Raw genomic sequence first — 21,604 nt, forward strand, 5'->3', positions numbered from 1 at the left:
TGGTCACTGTTGGGGTGACTGACCCAGGACAGCCTCGGCTGCGTGCACTCACTCCTGAGCAAACCAGGCTAGGCGCCTTCACACGAGGCAGGGCCTCCGGGTAGGGAAACTTCTGGTCCTGGATCCTGAAGGAGCCCTGTGAAGACATCTGGCCCCTGGAAGCAAGTCCTCAGCAGGCTGTGTGGGCTCCCTGGAGCATGTCTGCACCCTGACTCGGGTACTGGCTTGATCAGAGCTGAGAGAGCCCAACACGAAGATGGCTGATTGGTTATCCTTGGTGATGATATGGTTATCTTTATTTTCTTCTTTAAAAATTTACTGAGTGAACCCAAATGTATACTAGAAAGATGATTGCTGCCGTCTAACAATGCTCAAAAATGATAAGAAAATCTGTTAGTAATTGAGGCTGATGAATAAAGGTGGAATTTGAAACCCGCACAGATACCATCATTTCTAGTTCTCGTAGGTAAAGATAGAATCGTTTTCCTCCAAGCCATGCCAAATGACACCTGCTCTACATGGGCAGTGTCCACTGCCACACTGCCCCGCTGGCCGCCAGCCCCAAGCCACAGTGCCATGTCCCTGTTGAATGCTCCCTGCCCGGGGCCCCCACATGCCCAAGTGAGGGCCTGGAGCTCCCAAAGCAACCCCGGAGTGGAGAGTCCACGCTGCTGTTCTGAAAGGAAAAAGAAAGCTAGGTGTGGCGGTGCATGCCTGCAATCCCAGTCCTCTGGGAGGCTGAAGCAGGAGGGTGGCAAGTCCGAGTCCAGCCCGGGCAGTTCAGCTACTTAGTGAGACTGTCTCAAAATACACAAAGTTTTAAAAAAGAGCTGGGAATGTAGCTCACCGTGAAGGCCCTGAGTTCAACTCCCAGAGCCACAAAGACAGCTAACTAACTAACTAAATACGATACATCAGAGTGGCTACACATTAACGGAAGTTAGATACCAAATTTCCCATCAGGAAAGCACGCATGGGGCCTTGACATGCCCAATATTTCCATATGCTTCTTTTTCCCCTTGCCCCTCCTTCACCTCCAAAATACTGTAGCTGGTGGGAGAGACGCTGAGTCAGCCGAGAACCTTTCCCCGTGGCTCAGCCCGGCATCCCGGAAGTCTTCCCACCCGTCTTTCCGGTTCCCGCCCGCCTGGGTGCGGCGCCCTTGCTTAGCTGCACGGCGCCCTGTGTCCTGTCAGCCCAGACTTGCTCCTGTCTGGCAAGGGTCTTCTGCCGCAATCGTCCTCCTGCTCAGAGGTGGGCGCTTAACCCCGGGAACCTCAGCGCGAGGTCGGCGCTCAGGGCACAGGTCCCGAGCGAGCCGGGCTTCTCGCCGGAGTCGGGGCTTCCCAAGGGCAGGACCCACGGAGCAACTTGGGGGCTCGGCGTGGCCTCTTGCCCCGCGTGACCGCGGTGCCCGCACACTGGTGAGGCCCTGTCCACCTCGCTGTCCTCAGTGTCGCAGACCTGGTCCTGGTGCCAAGGAGTGCGGGGAGCGCACAGTTCGCGGTTCACAGGTGGGGAGAGGCTTAGAAACTCAGCGAGAAACCCGGGCCCAGCAGGCTGGCTCTGAGCCTCTCACCACCGGGGGTCCAGTGAGGACCCCAGCGAGCGCAGGGAAGGCTTCGGTGTGCGGCTCCACCAGGCCCCGGCCCCACGGAGGCTCGGCTGGGCTCGGAGGAGCCCGAGAGCTCTGCACCGGCAGGGCTTCGGAGGCCTGGTCAGGAAGTGAGCAGAGGGACTGGAGTCAGAGACCGGGCGGAGGCGCAGTCGGGCTCCGGAAGCTGGTGCACAGCAGAGCGGAAGGCGCTCCCCCTGCCCTGCGCTGGGCCGCTGGCCCACTGTGCGCTTCACCTTCCTCCCGTCTGCTCCCCCCCAGCCTCTCCCCCCGGGCCAGGTTCCTTTCTGACCTGCAGACAGGAGGTCATCCAGCCTCTACTTGATGCTCTCATGGATGGGGAGCTCACCCCTTCCGAAGCAGCCCATTCCTTCTGGGAACAACTATTGCTAGAAACACTTGCAGATTAGAGGTGAGGTCCAGTTTCCCTCAGCGAGGGCCTCCTGGCCTGGCTTCCGAGTCCTGCGGAAACACAGACGAGTCCAACAGAAGTACCCCCGACTTTGCCATGCGACCCAGTGCTGCTCTTTTGCGTCCTCCCTAGACTCTGCATCCTTCCAGCCACGTCTTGAATTCACTTCAGTGTGTTTACATCTCCCAAGGCCTCAGCTATACTGGGAAAGCCATGTCCCCTAGACCTTTCACGTGATTATAATTATTTATTTATTTATTTATTATTTATTTTTGCAGTAGAAGGGATTGAACACTGAGCTACACCCCTGGCCCTTTTTCATGTTTTAGGATGAGACAAGGCCTTGCTAAGTCACTAGATTCCCCTGGCTGGCTGGAACTTCGCTCCTCCCGCCTCAGCCCCTGGGAGCGCCACATTATTACTTTTAAATCACATGGAGCCACGTCAATGAGAAGAAAGTCGCAGAGATGGTGGGAGAGAGTGGTCTGGGGCTAGAGTTTCAGCATCTGGCTACAGCATTATTTACTTGCAACAAGAATTTTAACAACAAAGATGTCTTTGTAAACTTATTTCTATTTTGCAACCTAAAAATAATACATGTGTTTATCACAATGGTGTGTGCGTGTGTGTGTGTGCATGTGTGTGCGTGTGTGTAAATGTGTTGGGGTGCGGGCTAAACACTGAGCACATTTTGAATTTCATGAAAGCCTAGATAAAGATCAACAAGTTTGAAGGGCAGAAAAGGAAATGCCAGGCAGGGCTGACAACCAGCAGCAGAAATTAAAGACAACAGCGGCTCCTGAGGCAGGCACCCTGTGCCCTGGACTATGCCACGCATGGAGCTGCTTCCTCACAGTGACCGTGACGTCGTCAGCCAACAGCTTATAATCAACTCATTTTGTACCCATTTCACATGTGAAAATTTGCCTTGTAGGACAAGAAAACACTTGTCTTGGGGCTGCAACCTGAGCGTGGAGAGATGCAGAAACATCCTGAGCCCCATTCTAAGCCTCTTGGTGACACCTAATTGGGCATCACAGCCATCCGGTTACAGCAGGGCTCCTGTGCCCTTGGGCAGAGCATCCTGTGTCTCCCATGGGTGCCCTTCAGACTCTACGCCTTTCCCCACACCCCCCTCGGCCTCGACATGCTTCCAAAAAACCAAGAGGAAACTGTGTTCGTTGCCCAGTGCAGTCACGGAAGGTGCTTCTCTGTGTGAATGGGCTCTGAGTGCAAGGGGCGGGGCTCCCAGGCTCCCCGGGGCGCTGCTCAGAATGGCCCACCATGCAGAGGGCATGGCTTCCCCAGAGCTGCACCCAGCACCATCCACAGCAGCTGAGGGCGCCCCTGTCCTGTTCCGTAGCTGGGAATGATCAGTCTGAGCCACCACCCACATGGCACTTCAGCAGTCAGGGACAGCAGAGGGGCACCAGGATTCGGGAGATGGCCCAGGCTGAAATGCCACTCTCGTCTCCTCTGCTGGAGAGAGCTCTGCCCACACCCGCAGCTGGCTCTTTGGGCCCTTCCCTCCCTCTGGCACAATCTTCCGTGGGCTGAAAAGATGTACCCGTGCAGATGAACATGCTCTGTAAGTCAGGGTCGCTTCAGTCTTCCAGAGGGTCCAGCCCTCACCCTCCCACCCCGAAGCAGAGGGCGTGCACTCCCTGTGTTTGGATGTGGAAGAGAAAGCTCCCACCCACCCCACCCCACATTCCTCTCAGGGGACAGAGCAGCGACCGGAGGGAGGATTCATTTCAAAGGCAGGGTGAAAGATGGAGCCCTTTGCTGGTGTCACTTACTCTGAGATGGTATACAGCAGACTCTTTAATGTTTACTGGATAGTGATCAGAGATAGGACGACGGCCAGAGACCAGGAGGTGGGCCCGTGAGAACCAAGCTGGGGGGCCTCTTTTCCACACAGATATTACTGTGCTCCCCTCGAAGGAGCCGTGGGAGCGACAGAAGCCGCTCTTGCAGCGTCAAAGCAAGCCTGGGCCTTGGCTTACAGAAGGGAGCAGCGGAGAACAGGGAGGGACCCTGGTTCTGGCCCATCGGGCCCTGGCCTGGACCCCAGCTGGTGAGCTTGGCTGGAACTCACAGAGGACACCGCAGAAGGGGACTTGGCATTCGTCTGGGTCCCTGGTTGTGACTTGACTTGTGCAGATCACACCCAAGCTTTAGGTCTTCTAGAAAATGAGAGCATTGGCCTGGATCCCTCAGCAATGTCTAGCGATGGCTCCAGTTTTTCAGTTTCATTTATTCATTCATTCATTCATGACTTTATGTATTCATTCAGTATTCACTGGGCTTGGATTAGAGTTTACTCAAGTTTCATCATTCTCTTCTTTTCCTTTTCTAGGTATCAAGTGAATCTTCCTTTCCTGAATGGAGATTCCTGTGCTCTGGAGGCTGAATCTGGACACGAGTTGCCTCTCGGGGTGGAAGTATTCATCAGAACAGAAATGGTTCATCAGGAGGAGGGTGCTGCATGGTCTTTACCTTCTAGCCTGGTGGAAGTGAACTTCAGATTTTAGCTCCAGTGGTGACCAATAGGCTGGATACCCGGGGCTGGAGAGAGAATGCCGACTGGGAGGCAGGGCGGGCCACCGGATCCCAGCGGCAGGGAAGGGGTCCTGCCGACCGCCTCGGGACTGAAGCTCCCCACACTCAGAGGAAGTCTGCCCACGGCCAATCACCCAGCTGAGCTAGTGGCTGAGGCTCTTTTCCTGCATTCATTTCTGACTCTGAGAGAATAGTTTCATCTGCAAAGACCCATGGGCCTCATTTCGAGACAGAAAACAACCCCCTTTATTATCTCCCTGAATTATTTCCTCTAGGTTCCCCTCCAGTAAAACCACTAAGCTCCGGCTGAGCCAGTTCCCACTGAAGCATGGGAGTGGTGCTCTCTGTCAGGGAGCACAGGCCCCGGGACCTGACGCAGAGTGGGGAGAGCTCCAGCCACCTGACCGCACAGGAAGTGGCAGCCGTGGCCCTGCAGTGCTGACAGGAAGTGGGTGTGGCATCCCTGGATGACGGGCTACCTTCCTGCTCTTGGGGGGCTGCCTCACGGTGAGGTGACACATGTTGTCCCTGAGGAACGGCTGAGCCTAACTCTGCCCTTTCTCTAACAGCACTGAGAACCTTTGGGTACATGGCCTTTTAGCATTTGGTGATTCATAACATCTACAGTTTCTAGAACAGCTTGTACATCTGTGCTTTCGCATATGTGAGCTCATGAACAGGGCAGGGAGCAGTAGGTCCCCTCCACAAGACAGGAGACTGAGGCGTAGAGAGGGTAAGGTTACAGCCCAGAGGTGTCCGGGACGCTGCTCCCCACGCTGCCTGTGGGCCTTCCGTGCTGCCCTCACCTTCTGCCTTGTCGCGGTCTCCTCCCAGCAAGGGCAGCCTCACCTGTACAGGTGACTTCGCAGAGGCCAGAACGGAGCATCTTCCTGCAGGAGCCCAGAATGTGTTGCACTCCCTAGAGCTTACAGAGCTCCAGGGAAGGGAGAAGTGGGGGATACGCAGGGCTGGGGTGTCAGGAAGGGCCTCAAATGGCCCCTGAGTTTAGCAAGGCCTGGTCTTGTCATCCCGTCCTCCCTTGCACAGTGCTTGGCACCCACAAGGTGGTCCCAGTGCTGACTAAGGTGGTCAGGGACCACCCAAGGGAGGACCTGTCAGCCTAGAGCCAGCTGGCTGCACTGTGGCCCCGCCCAGCTGCCGGGTCTCCTGGCCTGAAGCGGTGGCTTCCCCACCCAGCACAGCACCCGCTGTTCTCCTGCAGGTGCTTTGGATGCTGCCCAGGCTCAAGCCTCAGGGGCCCCTATGCCCGTCTGTGAGCAACCTGCACCTCGTGGTGTCAGAGGCCAGAGGGCCCTTTCCAGAACATTCAGGGGCTGGGTGCTGACTGGACTCTTCCCTCACATTCACAGTAGTTCACAATCCAAACTTTGCCCTTGTTCTCAGCATCCTGCCTGCAGGACACGAAGATGCCTGAGGGAAAACACAAGCCCCAGATTCAGGAATCCAGGGCTTGGCCAATGTTTTCGTTTTGATTTTTCCTAGGCTTCAAGAAGCCCAAGAGTTTGTTTTTATAAGCTTCTCTACCGTCATCTGTACAGTAAGGCTCTTTGAAATATGTTTCTGTGATAAAAATCTAAAAAGCTAGACTACAATCAAAGTCAGATATCTGCAGATCATCTGCAAAGTAAAACCAAACACCACCACACTGTTTACAGTCTCTTTTCCCAAATCTGACTTGAGGGGTGGCTTTTTGCCAGATTTGGGGATAAATTTCCACTTGTTGCTCTTTTTCTCCTCCATAATAGATTGGTACAAATTAGATATTGTGGGTTACAGTATATCTATATATATGCATATGTTTTGTTCTGTTTTTGTCTTTCAAAATTATATTCTTATACTTCGAAGTGGTAGAAATTATTCCCAACTTAATGCCTTATAGTTTATGTTAGTTTTAGCCATAATGTACTCTCTGGGTTACTTTCCTGGGTTTATTTATTTTGCTTTCTTTCCAAGCAAGCAAGACAGACTCTCAACACTGGTGCATTTCTCACCGTCAAAAGAAAATATATCTGTCACCTGTTAGCAGTCCCTTATCTGTACTAATTAGAGCGAAGTAGAGTTACTGAAGGTAGCAACGTAGGGCAGTGCTGGGAGCTCTGCAGGGTGGTTCTGCTTACATGGACCAGATGCAGTGGGGAGCCCACACCAGCCGTGCCCCCATGGGACCTTCTGTCCCTTGGATGCTGCTCCCCTCCAGTGGGTCACAAGGGACCCTCCCGTGGTAAACAAGGCTTGGGCTCCCCACTGCTGACCCAGAACGGGTTGCTGGTAGCAGACCCAGTGGCACGAGGCCTTCTCAACAGGCCCAGGCCCAGGAGACTGGAGTTGGCCAGGCTGGCGACCAACCGAGTGGAGTAAGAGGACCTGGCAGGGCAAACGCTAATGCGGACCCCAGTCTGGCTCATGCAGGGCTGCTGCAACAAACACCACAGACCTCGGGGCTTAAACCCCAGCTAGCTGTTTCTCCATCTGCAGTCTGGGAGCCTGAGATCCGAGTGCCTGGTTACCTGGCTCTTGATGAGTACTCATTGTCCTCACATGGCCTTCCTGGGAGTGTACACACATGTACACATGGCGGGGGGGCGGAGACAGCCTTTATAAAGGCATTCATCCCAAACTTGGGGCGCCACCCCCATGACCTAACCAACCCGTTACCCCCTGAACGCCCCACCTCCAAAGACCATGACCTTGGTGATTAGGGTTTAACCTTGCGGATGTGGGGCAGGGAGTCAAACACTCAGTTCCCAGTGGTACTCGAGGCCATCTCACAGTACTTGTAATGCTCAAGCAGAGTACTTGGTACCGCATCGAACCGGGACTCAGCCCAGTGAGACGTGCAGAGCAGCCTTTCTGTCCAGTGCCCACACGCGGGTCACCAGGAGCAGCAGGGACCAAGGTGAGACCAGACCTAGCAGCTGCCCCTGTCGCTTGCAGACCAATGTTTGCAAAGGTGAAACTCGCCTACTTCACCACCAGAGTGCTGTCCCCTGGCCGCCTAACCCCTCCCTCAGTCACTGGGTCTTCCATGATTCTTTCCTTACCTACATATGCTTTGTGCAATTTATCTTTAATATTTTTCAAATGATGGAATAAAACATAGGAAGAAGTATGTCAAAATAAAAGTTGGTATTTCTGTGGAAATGGGAATTGTGGCCATCATTTTCTTCTATATTTCATACTTCTGTTTTCTTTTATAAACTAATTGCTTTTTAAAAATAAGTTCATTTTCTTTGTAAGCAAACTTTTGAGAACATTTATTTTATCAAACAAGATATACCAGTAGCTAGTGAGCCCATACTCTTTAGGGTTTCATGAACTAAAACTGATATTTGAATTAAGAAGTTTGTTTTGCTCTGGGACACTCTGAAATCCAAGCTCTCAAAGCTGTCACTGTGTGCCTGGATCACACTGGAAATACAGGTGCTCGGGTGGCTTCGGGAACCTCCTCAAATGCAGACAGAATCCACTTTCCCTAATATGGATTCTCCTATCTTGTGTTCCACATTAATACCAACCAACACACAACAGCACTCTACAGTTTATGTGGTACCCTGTGCAGTCTTGCTTTATTGGTTTATTTCATCCTCACAACAATCTTGGGGTCCAAGTGATGGTTTGATTTCGTGGTTTGGATTTTTTGTTAGGTCACTGTGGTTCTGCCCTGGAGGGAGATACAGAGATCTTCACTTTCTCTTCTCTTTTTTTCTTGGCTTTTCAGCTACCATGAGGTGAGCAACGTTGCCCAACATGCTCCCCTCCATTCTGTTTTGCCCCACCATAGGCCCAGAGTGACAGAACCAAGCAACCATGGACTGAAACCCCTGAAACCATGAGCCAAAATAAACCTTCCTTTTCAGTTGATTTCTCAGGTATTTTATCCTAGTGCTGGAAAATTGACTCAAACTAGCACATTTGATTGTCCTTACTTTAACAGTCTAGTGATCTTTCCTGGCTCACACACTGAGGAAATGAGCTCAGGCTCTTCCCTGGAACATCGTGGCCCTCCAGACCATTGAGAAAACTCGCCTCAGCTTGCACCCTCTGTGGTGTGTAAAGTCTGGGGCTGTGTTTGTCCTGAGCCTGGCACCTGCCCAGAGCTTTGGGACAGTCGCCTGTCAGACACTATCAATCACCAGCAGAGAGGCAAGGGAGATCCCCTTTGTGTCTTGGAAAGGAGTCACCCTAAGAGCCAAATGTCCCTTCAAAAGTTAGTGTCTTGGGCTGGGGACAAGCTCAGTGATGAAGCGTCTGCATAGCATGCATAAGGCCCTCCATTCGAGCTCTGGCACTGCCAAACACAACCAAAACCAAAACCTCTTATTTCTACATCATTCAATGGTTTCACTAACGATCAATTAACAAGTGTCAGTGGAATGAAGGTTCACCTTCCATTCCAGCATTATGCTAAGTGCCATGAAAAATTCATAAAGTTGTAACACAGCCCTTCCCAAAACAGTTTCCTGCTTACTCACCAATTCTAAGACCTAGATTTAGATTTTAATTTCTAAATGCTCCGCATCAGTGAAGAGGAGAAAATACGGTCAGTTACTGAGGCAGGCACAGGTGTCTAGGCGCTTTCCCGGCTTGGCCGTCCTGTGGGAATGTGAGGGCTGGGACTCGCTTCGTGATTCTCACGCTAGGTCAGCCCACCCCGGCAGCCAGCGGCTGACCTCTTGGAGTGCTGCTGGGGAAGAGGAGCCCGGGGAACAGGGTCGAGAGGAAGGACAGGAGCAGAGCCATCCAGGCACTAACAGAACAGCCCCTTCCTTCTGGAAACAAGCGGCCCACTCCAGGCCAAGTGCAGGGATGGGACGAAACCCATCTTCCTGGCGGTGCTGTGGGGTCCTGGCCCCAAGCTTGTCCACTAATTGGCTTTAGAGTTGTTGATTTGCCTCCGAGTCCCTCTGGGTCATTTTTCCTCACTAGTGAAACAAGGTTAGACAAGCGATCTTTGAGTTCCATCGAGCTTTAATGGCCTGTTATTCCAGGCAATCGATTAGTCAAGTGATTAACTGATGGGGCATGGGGTGCGGAGGGGCTGCCCTGCGGGTCCTTGCTTTCCAGCAGCCCCAGGTGCGAAGTGTGTATTATGGAACTGTGCAGATGCACACCCAGATGCCTGTGCACGCATGTGTGGGCAGTGCGTGTTTCACAACTGTTCTCACTTTGTGCTGTCAGGGAGTCATCTGACTCTCAGCGCTTGAGTGCACCAGGGATCGCTAGTGTGTGGTGGGTGTGCTCAAGTGTGCGTGTGTGTGTGTGTGTGCAAGCACACGTGTGTGTTCTGGTACTGGGGATTGAACCCAAGGCCTTCACATTGAACTACGTTCCCAGCCCTTTTTAAGATTTTTATTTTCTTTTATCTTTAAAATGTTTTAACTTTAATTAATGAAAATAACCAAAACACTATTTAGATTGCCAAACACCATTAAGATGGCCACTCTATTGAAAATGGCTTAAAATAAATATATGCTTCTGAAAAATGAATACAAAACTAAACGATGATTAAGATGCTAACTTTATCAATATGACAAATAATTAAAATCTAAAATCATTAGTATTGGGGCTTTTTTTCCCATTTGATCAGATTTATTGTTTAGCAACTGTTGTGTATTTTAAATGCTTAATGATAATTGTATTCATTATATTTGTGATTGTTTAACTTTCTCTTGGAGAAAAAGAAACCCAGGCATAAAATACCTGCTGGGCCTTCCACATAGTTTTGGTTTTTACAGACACTTGGAGGCCCTGTCTACAAGGTGGGCAAAGAGGCACCACCCGGTGACCAGGCCCGGGCTGTGAGCTTTGACCCACTGCTCAGTCCATCTCAAGATCTGGTTTCTGTCGTCCTCTCGCTCTTCAGGCATATTGCTGGGCAGCTGGTGCACGACACCTTCCTTGTATGATAACATGGCCTCTTCATAAAGAACTTGAAAAGTCTCACACTCGATCGTGTCTCCTAGTTTCTTCTCATTATAACCCCTTGTTTCAAGTCTTTTGTATAATATGCTGTTATCTGTTCTCAACACAAAAACTTCATGAAACCATTGTTCAGGAAAGAAATCCCGACCATGGTAGTCAACAGTAACTCCACCTTCTGCCCTGTGGTTCTCTAACTCATCAACTACTTTTTCTTCATCTAAAATGGGACACTCATGCTCTTCATTGTAGCCATGGTATAATGCCCCTTCTCGAGCCACATCACCCACATTAATGTACTTTAGTCCTGATCTGGATGCAAGTTCTTTGGCTAGTGTGGGTTTTCCAACTCCTGGTGTACCGGTGAGCAGGATGTTCGGAAGCACCATAGTTCCCGATGCCATGGCCCGGGTGCGTCAGCTCACTCTCCTAGCACCTAGTATTGGTTTTCTATAATAAACTGACTTAGCCCAAAACAATAACCTCAAAATTTACTCAAAACATCTTTGTTTTCATAATTAGCTACTCACTGACTGACATAAAAACAAAGATCTCCAGCCCTCGCCTTGGTTTATTCACCGCTGGTTTCCCATCTGATGAAACCAGATTGTAAACTCTGAGAGCTGGGACCACGTTTGTCTCTCTCACCACTGTATCCATACCACTCAGCACAGCGCCGGGGGAAATAGGTGATCAACAAATATCTGAATAACTGAAAGGGCAAAGTAAAATAATTTTTTGTTTTTGTTGTTTTGAAAACCATTCTCTGCTCGAGCTACTATAAATTGACAGCCCTAATTTCTAGAAATACGGATTTTAAAACCTCATTTCAGAGATCGACGGACCTGATGAGAAAGACACAGTCACACACACACTGGTAATCAAGATGACATGAGTCAACATTACTTTATAAAGTATGATATGTCAGCATTGTATAAATAAAATTTAATAGTGAAAAAGTGATCTGGAAGCCCTTGAATGTTTACCATCTACATTTTGGAGAACATCACAAGGGTTAAGGAAAACAACAAAATTTCATTTTTCAGATAATCATTTGACTGTTTACATACATTTTTGGTTTGTTACTTATTCATAACTAATTTAATTCACATTTCCTCATATTAACATGTTTATGTTTAGTATGTAATCAAATTATGCCAATGAGAAAAATCCTCATAGTACCTTCATTGAATTGCTGATTCTAAGAAAACACTAAATATGAACATGTACAAAGAAGGCACCAGAATAAAACACCATGTGGATTTTTATATTTGTACAGATTGATCTTTATATTTCTGTCTGGAGAAAATATGAACCCAGGTTACCATGCTAAGATAACGGTTTAGATGACTGCCTTAAAAGTAGTACATACAAAACAATGAAAATAAATCACATCCTTAGGTTCCGTGATTACCGAGAGGATTTCTCCTGCCCAAAGTGTTTTATTATATTTGTTAAAAATATAGGAGCAGCAGCTTATCACAAGGCTCCACTAGTGCACTAATGATGGAATCAAAATCAGACGGCAGACTCATGGATGAGAGGGCTGCAAAAGAACCAGAACTCACCGTTTTAGGCTTCTTCCTGCTCGGGATAATTTAGAATCTTGTGGTGTGCCTGGCGTAAATATTGCTGCTGTTTGAAGTAAACCTTAAATGCTCCTTTTATGGCAACAAAAGCAATTCCACCCAAGATTGTCCTTTGTAAATTAGAGTTAGCACTACTGAACATCAGTTTACCCACTGCTGTTGCGACAGTAGGAAAGACAAGGGCTCCACACAAAATTCGAGTAGCAGAGACATGATCTGCTAAAGGATTAGCTTCAGCAGGAACTCGAGGAACAGGACACCCAATCCTTGGAAATATACTGCTCAAAATTTGTAGTTTATTTGAATATTTGAGCCATAGTCTAAGCACGTAGTCCTCCCAGCGAATCATCTTGCCTAATATCAGCATGACAGGAATAGTAGGAAGTCCAGTTAACAGGAACAAAGGATCAGCTCTCTCCATCACATCCAGCCCTTCTTTGAGGCCTACAACCTGCATCACTGTCACTGCTCCATAAGTCACAGCTGTCTGATAGATAGAGCCAACCATTATTCCCGCTGCTGCAAATGAGCAAGCTTTTGAGATCAGTCTACCTGCAAGATCCAAGACATAAACAACGGGACCCAACTTCGGAAAAACTACTAAGTACTCAGGATTGCACTGAGCACACACCCCTCTGGCTGTACTGTTTCCTCTTTGTTTTTCATCCACCCAGCGCTGCAGACAAGCCTGATGAACCAATTTGGTAGATCCCCTGCACCTGCATGGTCTCACCCGTTCAGCTGTTGATCATCTTCATCAGTGGCAAAACCCACCCAGCAACTTCTGTCCAGCATCTGCTGTAGGCCTTGGTCCAGCATCTTCTGCAGAGCCGGGGCACTTGGCCCTGCCCAGTGGACCCGGCTGGGTCCAAGCCCACCCAGGGACAATAGCACTGAGAGGCAGCGGAGTAGGCCTCAGTCCTGTGGCAGCCACGAACCTGTCTCCCAGCCTCCCCGGGAGGCTCGGCTAGGCCAGTGGCCGCAGTGGTACACGGACAGCAGGCGTCCAGAGCAGGCGGTGGGGAGCGTGACCAAGATATTTATTTTGAGGCCGTTGCTAAGTTGCTAAGTTGCTTGGGCTGCACTGGAGCTTGCAGTCCTCCCGCTTCAGCCTCCTAGAGTGCTGGAATGACTGGTGTGCCCAGCTGAGACTGATTCCCCCCAGTGAGGAGCCCTCTCTGCTACTCTCCAGAGGCCATAGCGTGCCGCCACCAGTCGATGAACACAGCCAGGGCCAGAGGCGGCCTCCTCGGGCATGCTCTGCTGGACACAGCAGGCTCGGGTTCGGGTTGGAAGGCGGTGACCTGGAGCCGAGTTTTATTCCTGCCCTCCTGGATGTGGTGAGAAACATGGGGAGCGTTGGTTAGTCACAAGCACGAGGGTGCCGGCAGGTCAGCCGGAAGTGCAGACCCGGGCAAGAGGGTGGAGGTGGCCCGTGCAGCCCTGAACCCTGGCATTAATTAGAATCGCTGTCCCTGACGGAGCCGGCTGACATAAGCTCTGGGCTGTGCTCACTCCATAAAGAGGTTTTACGTGGTATTCCTGGCAGCAGCTGGACACGTTAAAAGAAAAATAAAAGAGACATTGTTGGTAGCTCAGGGGACAGGGAGCGAGCTTCCCCGCCTTCCAGCGCTGGGCCGGGAGGCCGGAGCAGCGCAGCCTCCCGCCCGGCCCGGCTGCTGCTCTGTGCATGAGGCCGGGGTTGCGCTCCCTCTTGCCCCCTGGGACCGTTCGGGGAAAGCGGGAAGGCGGGTCCTGAAAGCGGAGGCCGCGGAGGACGCCCAAGCCCCCTGACTCTTGCCACCCTCAGGGTGACGGGTGACGCTGCGGTGGTCGGAGAGGGGACTCCCAGCTTCCCGGGGATCCTGCAGGGGCCGTGGGCACTTCCGGTTGTCCGTGCTCGTGGGAGAGGCACGGGGCAGTAGGCCCGGAAGGCCCCGCAGCAGAAACCATCCACCCTTTGCAAAAGCCAAGCTCCGCAGGCCACTTTCTGCCCGCGCCTGGCCGTTTCTAAGGAAAGGAGTGGGAGCAGTTCTGCAGCCTACAGCGATGGGGGTGGGGGGGCTAGTGGTAATCGAGCCGTGGACAAAAGTGCCCAGGCGCACTGTTATAAAACTAAACTGCTGTCGCCGGCAAGTGTGGAGCAGCGGAAATTATGCCTTCCTTCTAGGTGCCACCAGTAGGGGGGCGCCAGAGAGAGGGTGGAGGAGAAGGATGCACACCTTCCTTCATCCCCGCTTCCTTCTGGGGTGGCCCCAGGAACCCTCTGCCCCTGCTGCCCTGTGGCGTCTCCTTCACGGAGCTCAGGTTTGGCCCATGCAGCCCTTCTCCAAACCTCGAGTCGCAGTCATTCCAGCTTCTCGCTCTGTGCCCTCTGCCCTGGGCCAGAGCTGCTCTTCGCTTCTAACCTGCTCGAGGCCTGGTGCTCCGGGTCTGTTGCCTCAGCCCTTCACCAGCCTAAGGATCTTGTGGAGTAAATTCTCCCTTAAACTCACCAGCCCCTGCCGACCGGCTCCACGGGGGCCCTGGCTGAGTTCATTTTTTCCTCGGTTTTTTTATGCTAACAAATGGCACTTTATTTTATTTAATAAATTTTTTCTTAATACATGTTTGCAGTGTATAATATTTACATCTGTCTCAGGTATCATGTGCACACACTGTGCATAGCAATCCTGGGGAACAAAAACACAGCAGGAGGCCTCGCAATCCCTAGTATACCCAAGGATTTCAAGTATACTACAAAGCCACAGTGATAAACACAGCACGGTGCTAGCACAAAAGCAGACATGTGGATCAAGGGAACAGAATAGGAGATGAAGGAGCCACCCAGCACATTCCAACGTCTGGCCTTCAAGGTGTGCAGAGGGAAGTGGTGCTGAAAAAATTTGTGAGGCACATACCGAAGACTGAATCTTCTTGGACTTACACAGAGCACCCTGCTGGGATCAGCCAAGCTGGCGATGGGCAGAGGTGCCTCCATTCACGAACTGAATTCTTTCCATGCTTCGGGTCACAAACCGAGTTGGAAGAGAACGGAATCAAATTCAATGGTTAGTCTCAATGAAGAATTTTGATTCAGCTCACATCCAGTCTTGTTTGTGACTAGAACCGTGGAGAGAATTGCATTTGTAAGCCAAGGTACCACCATATTCACCCCGGGTCAGCACAGACTTGTGGCATTACAGTGGTGCAGGCGAACAGTACAGAACCCTGTGAGTTCATGGACTTACAAGCGAGTCTCCTAGGTCACCTCTGGCCGGTGTCTCATGGCTTTATCCCAGCAACACCTCTCCAGCCCTGGCCAGCTCTCCTGTGCCCGGAACGCCTGCTGTCTCCTCCCCTATGAGACAGACCCACACCAGAAAGCAACTCCGCAGAACATGAAAGCTCCTTTCCAAAAAAAAAAAAAAAAAAAAAAAAAAACGGTTTAAAAAAGAAAAGAATCAGTGGTAGAAAAGCGTCTGTTGTTTCTACAGAGACAGTAAGAAATGCCCCAGCTTGGAAACACAAACCGCTTGGTTTATGGGAAGAAACTATGAGATACCTATCTTTATTTTCACAGAAGTAAATATTTTTAAAAAATATACTGCTTGTGTATATTCCTTGATCCCCACTGGAAACAGTAGTTGCAAAACAGCCTGTGAGCAGCGGCGAGGGGTGGAGAGGCGGCCGGGGGGGGACACCCCGAGTTACCCCTTTCTAGCAGGCAGAAGAGCAGACGGAGTTGAGGATGGGAAAGTGGAAACGTGTCCATCTCTCAGAGCCGGAGTAGTCGGACATGGGAAGCTGCTATTCTAGAGACTGTACCCTGCCCGCTGCTCCTCTGGGACCGGGACAGGCAGATGTCTCCAGGGACAACTCCACTCAGAGCCTCGGGGCTGGAAACGCTGAAACACCTCAGGATGTGGAGCTTGGAGACCAGCAGTTTTCCCCCCTGCACAACTCTGGTCTGCAGCCCTCGGGGGCGTCTCTGACTCCCGGGGAGGGGCCTTCTGCTGAGTGAGCTGGCAGTCCCTAGCCCGCCCAGTCTTAGCCGGTATCAGGGTAGGGACGTGGGCGTGCACCTGATGTGGAACACCGAAGCACCCCTGAAGTAGCCCCCAAACACTAGGCCAGTTTTCTCTCCTCACTCTTCCTCTCCCCCAGAGATCTCTTCCTCGGGCTCCGAGTCCCCAGCGTCCCCTTCCGGTAGGAAGCTCCTGTTTCCTCAGATGCTTTTCAGCTCTCTCCAGGGGCACTGGGTGTTCCTCGCTCAGCTCTCTGAGGGCAACCGTAGGGGCCAACACGGAAGCTTCTCCTTTCTTCTCACCTCAGTCATGCTTCCCTAAGGTTTACCTGAAAACCGAGGAAACCAGGCAGGAGCAGAAGGGGAATGAAAGCAACCAGGAGCCTGCTCCTCACTGTGCTGCCCCGGCTGATGGAGGGACAGTCCTGCTCCGTCCTGTGGACGCAGTGCACCTGAAGTCCAGGTACCCTTCCTCCAGGTCCAAGGCTGCCTCTACTGTCGGTTCAGAGACTTCGACAGCCTGGACGTTTGGGTCCCCCCGAAATTCCTATGTTGAAATCCCTGAAGTGGTTAGGTTCTAAGGTGGGACCCTTGGGGGGTCATCAGGTCCGAGAAGGGATTAGGGTCTTTGGAACGTCGCCCCCGGGAGCTCCTTCACCCCTCCATCGTGGAAGGGGAGCTAGAAGATGGCACGCATTCTGGCACGAGCGAGAACACGGCCCTCCCCAGACACTACGTCTGCGGCCACTTGGACTTCCGATTTCCCAGCTTGCTGTCACAGCCCCCGGGGATGAAGGCAAGGAGCTGCCCGGGCCCGGGTGTCCCGGGAGGCTGGGAGCACGGATTCTCCTGGGACGCCTGGGCTCAGAGGCCAAGCTGCGCTCCTGCTCACTCCAAACCACTTGGCACGCCAGCTCAGGGGTTTGTGCCAACTGAGGGGCTCATTTGGCAGTTACCGGGCAGTCCGGAGCTTGCTTCTTAGACATCCACTTCTAGTTCCAGCCCCTTCTCCACCAAGGAGGGGCACTGGGGCACGGTGGCTGCATGGGTCTGACTCCTGCCTCCGCCATGGTGCCGGTCCGCATCGCACCCAAACAGAGGGACTTCGTACCTCATCCTTCACCTGTCACTGTTAGTCCTGTGACCTCTTGGGCCACAGAAGCACCCAGAGAAGCAAAACCCAAACACCCTTCAGTGCTGCTGTCCCAAAGACAATAGGCGGTGGATGAGGAATGTGCCCACTTTTTACCAGTTAAAGGCAGGGCAGAAACACACTGGGTTGTGTGACTCCCCAGGGCCACCCCAAGCCCCGGCCTGCTGGGCTACTGTTCTACTTTAATGACAATATGATGCTTATAACTTTCTCAAAGCAGTTGTATATTTGTAATTTCACTTTACTTCTCAGATTTGCTAGATCGGAAGAGGGGATACATGTAATGCCTTTTTATTTAGATGTAAAAGTAAACTGAGGCATAAAATAATCCAGTGACCCCTAAATATGGACTGGTCCAAAGTGGCCCTGGGCTCTTTCAGCTATGTTGCAATTTCTGCTTTGTGTAAGTTTTTGACTTTTACATATATTGCGGTCAAATGGAGTAGAATTGTCCTCCCAGTGGTTCGGGGACCCATGGAGATGATCGGCTGCTTTGATGTCCATGTAGAGCCTCCTTGGGAGGATCTACAGATGTTGTGAGGCTTCCAAAGGGGTCTGTGTAACCCAGAAGGTCCTTGTGCTGTTGGGATGGGGCTGAGGCGCAGCCAGGTGACCTCTAGATCGAAAGTGGGGGGCTGCCCCCATCATTGTCCACAGCTGGAGCCCACAAAAGACAGATGCGTGCAGGGAGGCGGCAACCCCAGCAGGGGAAGCTGCTTACTTTGGCAGCAGACAGGAACAGTCAGTTGGGGAGCCAGAAAGACAGTGCCCATACCTGCACTCCACACCCCAGCAGGCTCCTGGAAGCTCAGCGTCTCAGACCAGGAGGCCTCGAGGATGCCTGACGTGGGCATCCATAGAACTAGCCACTCATTGGGCTCACCTGGGGAGTTGTGAAAGCAAACCCTGTCTGGGAAGCCCAGAGCTTTTTATTGTAATCGACCGATGGTCCACACTTGCAGAGCTCGACCTAGGCTGTACATAGGAACCCCCCGGAAGCTCTCAGACCACCCTGCGAGTCCCACCCCCAAGGTCTCCTGATCCAATTGGTCAGAGAGGGGGCAGCATGAAGAGCTTTAAACCAATCCCATGCGGTTCTCACGGGCAGCCAAGTTTGAGAATCACTGTTAGAGTCTCATCCAACACTTCCTGCTATGAAGAAAACTAAGCCAAGGAGAAGCAGCACGAGGTCAAAGAAATGAGGCAGAGCAAGAAGTAAACCCAGGACTCTCTGGGACTGAATGAAACCGCCAATGGCAGTTCAGGGCACACGTGGACAAAGGGGGCTCCCAAGGGACAGGTCTTGCCTCCACCCTTGATTGGAGAAGACATCTGCTTTCATCATTGTTGTTCCTGGGCTGCCTTGCTGGCCTGCAAAGGACTGGTGCAGACCTAAGAACACCAGCCCGCCGTTTACTAAGCTCTTAGCACCTGCCGAGCATGAGATGACAGATGAAGATGGAGGAGCCCCCCTCAAATCAACTCCCAGCTTTGCAGAGCTAGTAAGGACCACAGCCAGGATGCACCCCAGAACCCACTGTCTTAAGTGCAACACTCACACAAGATGCCATTCTGTGCCAGAAGTAGGAGATGACCAAAACAAAACAAATTCACATTTGAATAAGGCTTTTGTTCTTAAGCGGTAGTGGAAAGGAAAGTTGGTGAGTGAGTCCTCTTTATGAGTGTGAACTGACAGGAGTTAAGAGGGTTAACACCTTTTGTACTGGATCAGAACTGGAAACTTGTCAAGAATTCCATAGTCTTCTCTGTTCCCTGGGATTTCATCCTGTCCATTGGAAAAGAGGACTAGATTGCGGGCACCAAAGACTTGAGAAGCCAGGTCACAGTGTGAGTTCTGTCTCAGGGATCTCCTGCTTGCTTTCTGCCCTTTCTCCGTGCCTGTGTGCCCTCCCTCCACTGCCTGTGTGGACCCCCGTGGGGAGGGAGAGAAAACCAGGGCCCGACAGTCCTGCAGATGCGGTTTAGAGTCCAGAAACCTGTGGAAAGCTGGAAGCTGGAGCCCGTCACCCTGACGGGGCCGTCACCGCTGGTCAAGTGCTGAAACACAAGTCCAACCAGAATTGCCTAGGGTTAGGACTCCAAGTGCTGTGTGGGCGGGAGAGTTCTTTCCCTCTTCACCCCACTCCTCTGCGTTTTCAGTGTCCAGCATGATTCCTTTGGCAAATATCCACGGAAATGAAGGTAGCATTTTTGCATTGAGTTCTGCAGATAGATTGCTACCCCTTTTCCAGTTTCCATCTTTGTTCTGACTTTCCATGCACTCTGAAGCCAGCGTCACATCCCGTTCAGTGGGCACCACCGAACACCAGCTGATGCCGCACTGGTGAGAGACAGCTGAACCCTGGAAGCAGTCTTCCCCCTGCTGAGACTGCAGAGGAAGTGAAGCGGAGGCCTGACACCCAAACACAGGCAGAGCTCAGGCTCCTGCGCTGTCTCCTGCCTTAAGAAAGACTGGAACGAGACAGATCTCACTGAGGCCTGTGGCATTTGATCTCTGATGCATTAGTAAAACATTCCAAAGTGATGTTTCCTACAGGAGTACCTGCCACTGTGACATTTATTTGTAAGACTAGAACTATGTTGTCTTATCTCCTTATAGGCCAAGGTTCGAACACATTTTGGACAAATCTGTATTAATATGTGATTAGAGAAACTTCTCAGAACTTTTGTCAATGCATAAGAATTACCATTGCTTCTGATATACAAGCTTTCCTTCTTTTCCTTTCCTTCTTTCCCTTCTTCTTCCTAGTTTTTGAAGGGAGTTGTGCAAACATTACGTAGTGGGCAGGTGGTATACCACAAAAGAATTGAATAGGCTATGTGGCTAATTAGGAAGGGCCCAATTCTCCTTTTCTAAAGAATACTGCTTTTCTAGTCTTCCCACTTGGGCACCAAAAATGGCATCAAATGCTGGGTGATTTTACCTACTCATTAGCAGGCTCCTCCCCTTCTTTTGACTTGGGAGTTTAGGAAAAACATTAGACGATTCATTGGAAAGAAGTGTAATACTCTATGAAAGAAATACGTAGTGAAAATACCAACAGGTAAGTCAATTCTGGTAGAAACTATGGATTCCTGCTTTCTGTGTGTTGGTGAATTCTTCGCCAGGCGTCACTTCCAGCAGTGACCGTGGGTGCTGGGTCAGACGTACCACCTTCATCTTCCTCCATCTGCTGCATCGATCGCTTCTGCTTCTTACTTGGATACATGTCTTAGCCTGATTTCCTAGTTTCGGAGTTCTAAGGCTAGTTGTCCACACCTACTGACAAATTCCTATCCAGAAGCCTTCTCCCCAGTGCCATAGGCTTCATCAGTTCTTCTACTGCTGATGTTGCTCCATTTCCAGTTATTTGGCACAAATCATGCAAATACTGGAAGTTCCAGTGTGTACACGTGCCTGGCCACAGCACTGGTCGGGGTCCTGCAGGACTGAATTTTCCCTTGGATGCAGCAATGTCACCAGCGTCCCACTGACCTCTCCAATTCAAAGCATGAAACTAAGGATCTTGTTGACCCATCTCTGGACACACACACACACGCTTTTCAGAAACCGTTGTCTTTATCCACCATTGTTCACAATACCCCACTGTTAAACTTGTCTCTTGACTGCAGTGATGGTGTTGAATCTGCATGCATTCACTGGAACACCACCTCGCTGTAATTTGTCTGGTGCTGGAGATCTGGCCCAGGGTTTCATACTGCTGAGCTACAGCCTTGGTCCACACTGGAATTTTTCTGGTTCCTTTCCATTCACTTGTGAATTACTTTCTAGTTAATTGTCTGTATTTAGTTTGTCTACATGCATTTTAAAATTATATATTAATTAAATATTATATTATGCAAACATGTATTAATCTCTGTTCCAATCCAAGATTTCTGTAAGACTCTACTGGTCTTACTTTGAAAGCATGGTGGCTGCTGGGGTATGGCACCCCGAGCCACCTCCACCACGGGTGATCCTCACTGCAACTGTGGGCTGCCATGGGCTCATTGCCGGTGCCTCTCAGGGAAGTGCCTCAGCCTAAAAGGGGTGGTGCTGTCAGGATGCCGCCCCCCTGCCACCAAAGCACCCTGTGGCAAAGGGGCAGGAGGTGGGAGGAGATCGTAGCACTTGCCCCTTATGCCTCAGTTTATGACAGCTCTGCAGGGCCGCCCCTGCTCTGCACCCCATCCCCGTCAGTCAGCAGAGACCGCGCCCTACTGCCTTGTGACCTAATTCTGCCCCTGCCCTGCCTCGCCGTGTCTTGCAGGTGCTGTGCCCAGGCATCCCCCAAATAAGCCACAGGCACCATCTCCTCTCGGAATC

The 21,604-nt window shown here is 51.1% G+C and overlaps 1 protein-coding gene and 1 pseudogene across 1 annotated transcript; both read right to left on the minus strand.

The window, feature by feature from the left end:
- Nucleotides 1–1,248: 1,248 nt before the first annotated feature.
- Nucleotides 1,249–10,918, minus strand: LOC106010804 (adenylate kinase isoenzyme 6-like). Its single transcript, XM_013078463.1, has 4 exons — nucleotides 10,386–10,918; nucleotides 6,863–6,974; nucleotides 1,580–1,714; nucleotides 1,249–1,470 (listed from the first exon to the last, which is right to left on the minus strand). The coding sequence occupies exons 1-4, from the start codon at nucleotides 10,916–10,918 to the stop codon at nucleotides 1,249–1,251; spliced, it is 1,002 nt and encodes a 333-aa protein (XP_012933917.1).
- Nucleotides 10,919–12,068: 1,150 nt separating this feature from the next.
- On the minus strand, nucleotides 12,069–12,693 carry LOC101709342 (E3 ubiquitin-protein ligase MARCHF5 pseudogene; annotated as a pseudogene).
- Nucleotides 12,694–21,604: the final 8,911 nt, after the last annotated feature.

The sequence above is a fragment of the Heterocephalus glaber genome, unplaced genomic scaffold, assembly GCF_053883595.1.
Source record: "Heterocephalus glaber isolate CG9 unplaced genomic scaffold, H.glaber_assembly_v1.0 deba00000738, whole genome shotgun sequence".
NCBI lineage: Eukaryota > Metazoa > Chordata > Mammalia > Rodentia > Bathyergidae > Heterocephalus > Heterocephalus glaber.

Bases quoted from the DNA above. Each gene is read 5' to 3' on its own strand.
- LOC106010804 (XM_013078463.1), bottom strand. From the start codon at position 10,918: ATGGTGCTTCCGAACATCCTGCTCACCGGTACACCAGGAGTTGGAAAA. The intron at 6,975-10,385 runs GTGCCTCTTTGC...TTGCCCTGCCAG, and splicing joins CCGGGCCTGGTCACCGGGTG to GTCCTCTTACTCCACTCGGT. The intron at 1,471-1,579 runs GTGAGAGGCTCA...CCTTGGCACCAG, and splicing joins TCCTCACTGGACCCCCGGTG to GACCAGGTCTGCGACACTGA.